At 41.6% G+C, this 9,227-nt stretch overlaps 1 protein-coding gene across 1 annotated transcript in view; it reads left to right on the top strand.

Annotated features, from left to right (window-relative positions):
* The window catches only part of slc1a7a (solute carrier family 1 member 7a), a gene marked incomplete at its 5' end in the record, with an annotated part of 65,793 nt that extends 59,484 nt beyond the window's left edge, over nucleotides 1-6,309 (top strand). Inside the window, 2 exon segments of the mRNA XM_014021988.1 lie at nucleotides 2,369-2,468; nucleotides 4,695-6,309. Coding sequence (XP_013877442.1) covers nucleotides 2,369-2,468; nucleotides 4,695-4,961 — 367 coding nt within the window.
* Between the last annotated feature and the right edge of the window lie 2,918 nt (nucleotides 6,310-9,227).

Genomic DNA, 9,227 nt, shown 5'->3' with positions numbered 1-9,227 from the left:
GGATGGCAGCATATGTTGCTCCAAAACCTGGATGTAGCTTTCAGCATTAATGGAGCCTTCACAGATATATGACAGTTAATAATACACCCCCATACCATCAGAGAGGCTGGCTTCTGATAACAATCCAGACAGTCCTTCTCTTTGAACTGGAGGACATGAAGTCCATGATTTCCTACAACAATTAGCAATGTGGACTCATCAGACCACAGGACACTTCTCCTCTTGAGTCAGTCCATCTCAGATGAGCTCAGGTCCAGAGAAGCCGGCGGTGTTTCTGGGTGTTGCTGATACCCGGCTTTGTCTGATAGAGCTTTAACTTGTAACTGTAGAGATGGACTGTGTTCACTGACAGGTTCTCTGAGGTCTTCCTGAGCCCGTGTGTTAATATCTGTTACAGAATGATGTGGGTTTTTAATGCAGGGCTGCCTGAGGGGTCAAAGGTCACAGTCCATGTTGGTTTTCAGTCTTGAGATTCTCTGAATCTTTTGATGATATTATGGACTGCAGATGGTGAAATTGCTAAATTATTTGCGTTTGCTCACACAGTTGTTCACAAAGTGTCAAACCTCTGAATGACTGAGCCTTTCAGGGATGCTCAGTTTATCATGAGCCTCACCTGTTTCCAGTGAACCTGTTCACCTGTGAAATGATCCAAACAGGTGTTTCTGGAGCATTCCTCAACTCTCCCAGTCGTTGTTGCTCCTGCCTCGGCTGTTTTGGAATGTGTTGCAGCATCAAATTCAAAATGAGCAAATATTTGCAAAAAGCCAATAAAGTTTTTTAGTTTGAACATATTCAGTTATATTCAATTGAATATGGATAGAAAATATTTGCAAATCATCCTATTCTGTTTTTATTTGTTTTATACAATGTCCCAACTTCATTGGAATTGTGGTTGCAGTTAGACAAAGAATATTATTTATAGCTTTTCATTTATCATTTCTAAAAAATATATTTTATTACAATGCAGCAAATCATTTAAAAATAACTCTCACTAAAAATCCAACGATTTGATGTCAAAATAAGGAGAGAATACAGAAAAATATAATTAAAGTTGATTCTTTCTTGCTCTTTCCACACCAAAATCAAAGACTACTTAAAAATTCAAACTACATTTTCTTGGCTTGAAGGTTGACCAGCTGTAAATAATGCATGAAATTCAAAGGCAAAAAAGAGAAAAAACTATTTTACGTTTAAAGTATTGCCTTTAGGGCCCGGTAATATGTTAACAAGGGACAAATTTGGCCCGCAGGCCTTGAGTTTGATACATGTATTTAAGACTCAAATATGAGTCCATTTCTCTCGACAGTCCAACAACAAAGATCCAAACACAGCAGCTAATCTACAGGGTGAGCCAAAAGTCACAGGACACRCTTTTGTTTTGATCCAAGATGGTGACTTTCACTACGGCAGCCATGTTCTGAACATGGCTTTAAGACCCGCCCCCTCAGCTATTACTTTCTGGAGTATTCATATATTTAATTTTCCCGTTTTCTTTCTGTAATAAAAGGTGTTCTGAGTCTTTTATCTAAACCTGAACAGAACGGGTCAAAAAGAACAGAATCAAGGTGCTCTGATGGTCCAYTCGAAGTCCAGAACCTCAACACGACTGAAATGCTGTGGTGGAACCTTAAACCAGAGTTCAGATCTTTTAAAGMGRTCTGTGGAAAAGATATGAACAGTTAATATCTTACCTGTTGTAGATGACYCTGTGGACATTTCTGACTGGACTGATGATCCAGAGATGAGCTCTGAGTGTTTATATGAAACTTCTTTACAGCAGCAGGGTATTCAGGCAGAAACATGATGCTCCTGGAAGTGCTACAGCTGGCTGCTGCTGGCTCTCTTAAAATTGTAGGTAAATAATTATTACACAGCTATCGATGATGTAGAGGGTCTTAAAGTAACACCATGATTGGAGTTTTAACCTTTAGTTCAATCTGAGGTTGTTTAAAGAACCACCTACAGCAGGTAAGATATTAATTGTTCATAACCTTCCCACAGAACCCCACATRTAAAGATTTTAACAGTCATTTTAGGAAGCTTTTTTTTACACATATACATGCAGATTTTATGACCTGAAGCTGAAAAGGTTTTAAATCACTGAATGTATTTTTAGTCACTTTTTATGGCTTTTTGAWAAACTATTATTGGTCTTGTAATTTGTCTTGTGGTTTTAGTTATCTTAAATTGTGTTTATCTGCTTTGACAACTTGTGATTAAATATTATGTACTGATACAAAACAAATGCAAGAATATAAAAAGTGTTTATGTTATTTTTATGTTCAGTTTGTATGTTGTGTTGCTGAGCAGCAGCTTTTTGGATACGTTTCATCAGTTAAAGGTGATTTCTGCTTCTGTTGTTCAGGGATCGATTCCGGACCATGGTGAACGTGATGGGGGACGCTCTGGCTACAGGCATCATGGCTCATATCTGCAGAAAAGATTTTGTCAAAGAGGGGGAGCAGGTGAGAGCAACATTAATCAGACTGATTGATCCAGACGGTTCAGAACATCCAGATCGATTTTTTTTTGTCAGAAATGTTGTTTATGGTTGAAAACTGAGTCCCAAAAATGATTTGTTCCTTATTATCGATGTCAGCTCAGTGGAARAGATGGGGGTCTTGGTTGATCTGGACAGTTCTTTAATTATAAGTGTTCCTGCTGGTTTTATCTTCACAGTAAACCAGGAGAATCTGTTTTATCTCAGACATGAGAGAAGCTTCACTTCAGTTAGATAAAAATTAGACAGACATGTTTCCTAGAGTGTCTGTTTTTATTTGATGTTATAATTCTTAAAATTRACAAAACATTCATTCTAGCTACCATTACACAACATCTTATTACTATGTAAATGCAAAAACAAGCAAAAGCTTAAAAAGTAAGTTATGAATAATTAGCATCTTACCTGTTGCAGACAGCTTTCAGTCTGGAGAAACAATTAAAGTCTGACAGGACRAAGAACTGAAAGAACTGAATCAAATGTCCTGATGCATCTCAGTAATCCAGGTAAAAAATCAAAAAGAAAAAAAATGTATAGGTCTTCTGGACGGGTTCTTCTCTAATGAAACGTTTCGTCTCTCCTCCAACAGACTTCTTCAGTCTGAGAGTTTCAGGCAAAATTCAGGCTTTTAAGCACTGCCTCCATGTGACTGATACTCACATCACATGGCTATCGTTGACACCTAATTAACACCCATTGTTAACAGGGGTGGAGTGATACTGGCAATGGCCGCGCTGTAGGAGGGGGACAACTGAAAACGGAGGCCTCCACCTCTGTTTAATGATGGACGGTCTTTCTTRACAAAAATGGCTTCTTTTACTCCTCTCTCAAACCAACGTTCCTCTCTATCAAGAATGAGAACATCCTCATCTCTGAAAGAGTGACCTCTGGCCTGTAAATGAGTGAAAACTGCAGAGTTCTGGCCATTAGATGTAGCTCGTCTGTGTTGGGACATTCTTTTGAACAGTGGCTGCTTTGTTTCCCCGATGTATAACTGGTCGCAGTCCTCCTGGCACTTAACAGCATATACAACATTGCTCTGTTTGTGCCAGGGCACCGGATCTTGCCTGAAACTCTCAGACTGAAGAAGTCTCTTGGAGGAGAGACGAAACGTTTCATTAGAGAAGAACCCGTCCAGAAGACCTATACAATTTTTTTCTTTTTGACTTCAAGAACTGGTTCGTTCTTTTCTCAGTTCAGTTGAGCTCAGTGTGAGCGTGCAGGTTGGAAGTGACATTTCCTCATCTGTCACTCATTCGTGAATCTGTACGACACAGTGACAAAATTTCCAAGCCACACCATCTTCATTTAGTTTGTTGACAGCACAATGAATCTTGGGATGTTGTTGGCTGTGTAGGACACTCAGATGTAGGTCTTGTTTTCTGGTTTTGTTGGCCACATGAGAAGGAACCTATGGAATGGGACAGCCTTCGGCTTGGGGCAGTGATTTGAGCAGCATGTGGGCTGCAACCCCTGAATTGAGACACATACAGAGAGGGGAGTGATTTGTTCAATAAACAAACTGCCTGTTCATGCTGTCACTCGCCTGTGACACAGAGAACTGCTGCTGAGGAGTGATTCAGTCACACTGTCACTGACTCAAGATTCACAAACAAAAAGAACTGTCACTGAGGAATGATTCCGTCACACTGTCACCAATTTTTTTTTTTTTTACTGTACAAATGAACTGCATGAACCTGCAGATTCTGAGAACACATTTCTGAACAAATCGTTTTAATGAACTTATTGCAGGGATTCCGTATACTCAGAAGAGCTGTCATTCCCATCACTACAGAAGGTTTAGGGTTTTATCTAGTTTGCAGAAACTTGTCCCGCTGTATTTTAATCTCTGTCACAGCAGGTGGTACTAAACTAATGCACTTTGTGAAAACCTTCACAAAGACAACCATTGCACATTTTATGCTTATTTCTGTGAAAAATTATGTCAGCATAAATGTTTCTTGTTTAAATTAGCCACTGTTATTTATTTATTTATTAATAACCTTTATTTAACTCGGCAAAGCCCAAGGCAGCATAGCATTATGTGTTTTCTTTTCTTTTTCTTCTTTTTGTCTGACTATTACTCCATGTTTGAAACTCGTGCTGTTTTAGTTCAGCAGCATCTGGTCTTTGTGTTTAGACTAGCCTTTAGCTCYTCTAAATTCTGTCTTGTCCTCTTCCTGTTTTTCAGGTGCCTCTGATCTGTGAAACYAAACCCATGATAAGCATCCAGCAGATGATGACGTACCAGAACCAGAAGAACGGCTGCTACCAGCCCCCACCGGGCAGCAAGCAGGACCACCTCTCACCAGAAGTGGCCCGTCTGATCCAGCTGGAGGAGGGCATCCGGCCGGTGGAGAAGAAGAAGCACGCTCACCACGGGCCCCATCACAAGCGAGAGCACAGAGACAAGGACCACTGTTCTGTGGACATGAACGGACTGGAGACAAACGTATAAAAGCAGCTGCAGGTCCTGGTCCACGCTGATCCACGAGGAGACTCGTTAAAGAGCCGGGGAGACCTCTTTGTGGTCACGTGGTCCTCAAACACGTGATCAACCTCGAGTGGACTTCTGCAAAGGAAAAAAACGACTTTTTTTTCTACATAACATGCACGATGACCCACATTTGGTGATGTTTTGGTGTAAATATTTGTCATTTTTAGCAGCAGCAGTGACTTTCTGCTGCTCTGAGGAACATCTGAAATCAGGATCCTGAGGACTCAGTTTTTAATGCAGTGGAGCCGGAGAACAGGATATATATAAGATATATCAGATTTAATTAAAGCTCATGTTTCTCTGTGGACTGAAGACAAACCAAAAAGCATCATATATTGATKTTTTTATTCTTATCTCATATATATGTGGAATGTTTTACCCTATAATCACAGGGTTTTTTTAATCAGTCTTTCATTATTTTGTTCGTTTTCCTAAAGATAAACATAAAATAATCCTGCCGCTTATAAGTTAACCTTTAGTCAGAGAACTAGTAAAACATACGAACGTACTGAACTGTGCATCAAAGCTTTATTGCAACAGCTTCGATCAACATGCATGACAGATATCTGTTAGTTGCTGAGGTTTAAATTTCCTCGGACTGTTCCTCGCCGTCGTCTTCTCTGCCTTGTTGTCCTGAGTGGCTCCTCTGCCTCGACCCTGCAGTTCAAAGAGAATGAAGACCTCCAGAAACAAGCAGGAGGTCCGGCTCCTCGGTCATGTCATGTTGTGTTTTGCACCCTGCTGTATTTATTCCCTCTTTGCCTTAAAGGAGAAGCATTCAGGAAGCTGAACGAGCCGACACGACCGCACTCACTGACACCAAACGTTTCGGCCCACAGGCAGGGTGGGGAAATGAAACCCTGACTTTATTTCAGTGATTATGTCAGATAAACAGAAAGTAGAGGTGGCTGCTGACGTGTTGTCAGTGGGACGTGGTGCCCACCGCCCCTGATTCTAAATCCAAGCTGGGTTCATTGCAGCAGCTGAGCTGATCTCAGACTGGACCACGAGACAGGAAGTAGACACGTGGTGATAAACTGGATCAGAGTGCTGATGTCCCAGGAGGACATGCAGACAAATCTGGGCCATCAGGGTCCAAAGCCTAACAAATCTTTTATATCATTGTATTTTGTCAAAATATAATGATTAAARGAACGGGTAGATTAAATAAAATATCTGAAACATCATCAATAAATAATTTTTTGAAGTCCTTTCTGAGCAGTAGCTGCTGAAAAATTTATTGTGAGCAGAAAAGCTTTACATTTTGTTCATTTTTTCCTGCAAACTGTTAAAGCTTTTTGTGTTTCCAGCTGGGAAATCTCCATTTCCAAAAACATTGTTTGAGGTTTCCTCTTCATAAAGTCAAAAATTTCTCATTACAATAAACTAAAAGTAGGATTCAGACCAAACATCAATGGGTCATCCTGAYTAAAAATACAAATGAAAACATCTTAGGATGATCCAGGTATCAGAATGTATTTTATAAAGTAAGAATTTGAAAATGTGAGGTCACTTTGACTAAATATGACTTAATCCTCAGTTTGGTGTGATGGGTTCAGTCCGGGCACCACTACAAACACAGGAGGTGATCAGTTGTAGAAACATGAACAGGATGGAAGAGAAGGWTGTAAAAAGTCCAGCACCTGGATGTTTGGTGCACTAAACGCAGTTCTCCTGTGTGGTCCAGTTTAAGTGAGCAGAAGCTTCATGTGAATGTTGCAGTATGAGGGCCAAAAGTAAAATTATTGCGCAACAGGGAGTTGCAACGTTCTTGTAGCAGGAGGCAATGTCTATCCCTGGTGGTACATTCACACCGAACGTTTACATGCAAAGTCTATGGTGGACGCGCCTCTACGGGTCTTGCGGCGCYTCAGGTCCGTTTAGCGCAGCGCYCAAGGAATGTMGAAGGTGCGGCAGAGCATTTTCCGTGCAGCGAAAGCAGCCGTCGCCCAAGTTAAAAATACCTGATCTTTCGCCGCTCGACGCGTCTTGACAWCCAATCAGGGAGYCTCATTTTTCCACGTGACAGTTTGCCCACTAAACCAAAACAGACTGYCAGCAGCTCTTTAGCTGAAATCGACCATCTGCAGTTGATGTTCTGGCAGGAGATACCAGCACCGATGCGGGTCAGCAGCTTGTTAAACTGACCGCGGTGTTAAACTGGGCTCGGGACAAAAAATTGTCCGTCAGCTCGCAGCTCCTGGAGTGGTGAAACTAACCAAACAAACCGCCTCTAAATTATCTGGTGAATTAATCATCTGCTGTGCGCAACATTCGTTTGTTATTTAGTAAATAAAGCAAAGCCATTTTCTTTATTTTATCTTTATGTCATCCACCGAACACAGACCGGATAAAAACCAAGACACTCCTCCCTCTTCAGCCACGCGTCTAGTCTCTGTCCCGTTCTGAACGTAGCGTGTCCAACTGGAGGCATTGGGTGTTTTTTTGCTGCTCAATACGTGTTCGGTATGAACGTAACATAAGGCAGCTGTTGATCTGATTAATGATAAGTCGACACCYATAACTGAGCAGCTGGACCTGGTAACTGAGAGGCRGGAACTGGCAAATGAGAAGAAGACAGGTAGGGAGTTGGCAATCCATTAGGTCATTAGCCTCTCCAACGCTAACACCAGCCTATCCATGCTAGTTGCTAGACTCTCTGATGCTAACACCAACTTAACCATGCTAGTTGATAGCCTCTCCAATGCTAACACCAGTTTATCCATGCTAGTCGCTAGCCTCTCCAATGCTAATGCCAGATTATCCACGCTAATCGCTAGCCTCTCCAATGCTAATGCCAGCTTTTCCATGTGACTCGCTAGCCTCTCAGATGCTAACACAAGCTTATCACTGCTAATTACTAGCCTCTCCAATGCTAACATCAGCCTATCCATGCTAGTTGCTAGACTCTGTGATGCTAACGCCAGCTTATGCATGCTAGTTGATAGCCTCTCCAATGCTAATACAGCTTATCCATGCTAGTCGCTAGCCTCTCCAATGCTAACGCCAAATTATCCATGCTAATCGCTAGCCTCTCCAATGCTAATGCCAGCTTATCCATGTGACTCGCTAGCCTCTCAAATGCTAACACAAGCTTATCACTGCTAATTGCTAGCCTCTCTGATGCTAACACCAGCTTTTCCATGATAGTTGCTAGCCTTTCCAATGCAAACGCCTACTTTTCCATGCTAGTCACTAGGCTCTCTGATGCTTATTAGCTTATCCATGCTAGTCGCTAGCATTTCTGATGCTAACACAAGCTTATCCATGCTAGTTGCTAGATTCTCCAACGCTAATGTCAGCTTATCCATGCTAGTCGCTAGCCTCTCAGATGCTAACACAAACTTATCCATGCTAGTCACTGGCCTCTCCAATGCTAATGCCAGCTAATTCATGCTAGTCGCTAGCCTCTTCGATGCTAACACAAGCTTATCCATGCTAGTTGCTAGCCTCTTCAATGCTGACACAAACGAATAGTCTCCTTCTCATTTGCCAGTGCCGGCCTCTCAGTTACTGTGCCAGCCTATCATTAATCAGATCAATAGCTGGTTTAGGAATATATAGCCTCCCGCTACAAAGCTGTAGCAACCAATGGTTGTGCAATAGTCCTAATTTTNCTACAAAGCTGTAGCAACCAATGGTTGTGCAATAGTCCTAATTTTGCCCTCATGCTGTGACATACACAGTGTGTGTGGGTACCACCGTGTCGGTGCGCCCCTCAAACCAGACGTAGAGGATGCCTGCTGGCAGTTCTCTCTACAGGTCATCTCTGTTTCAGTGACCTTTCCTCWCTATTTAACTGGCAGACACACCAGCACATGCCTGATAAAACTATGATCCCAACATTTGTACCACCTCGTGTCAGTTCTAGACAAGTCAGGTCCCAGAACCGAGTCATTTATAAACCCACCACAGAACGAATGAGATCCAAACAGACCAGTTCCCTCCCGGTGCTGAACCTTTGGGTCAGTGAGTGTCGAGCTCTGAACTCTGCTCATGTCTGTGTTCTATGCTGTACATGTTTGTCATTTTAAAAATAAGATATTTAATGAAACAAAAGGTGTAGATTTTAACTTCATTTCAGTTTGTTTCAGGAGCTGCCATTCTGTGTTTGTTCCAACAAAATGTTTAATGTAAATTAAAATTTATGGAAATGTATCAACTGCATATAATGGCAAAGAAAGAAAAATATATGAATATATAGAAATATTGAGTTGTTTGGGGGTT

The sequence above is a fragment of the Austrofundulus limnaeus genome, unplaced genomic scaffold (genome assembly GCF_001266775.1).
Source record: "Austrofundulus limnaeus strain Quisiro unplaced genomic scaffold, Austrofundulus_limnaeus-1.0 Scaffold313, whole genome shotgun sequence".
Taxonomy (NCBI): Eukaryota; Metazoa; Chordata; class Actinopteri; order Cyprinodontiformes; family Rivulidae; genus Austrofundulus; species Austrofundulus limnaeus.
Note: the sequence above shows the minus strand (reverse complement) of the source record. Positions and strands in the feature narration are given on the sequence as shown.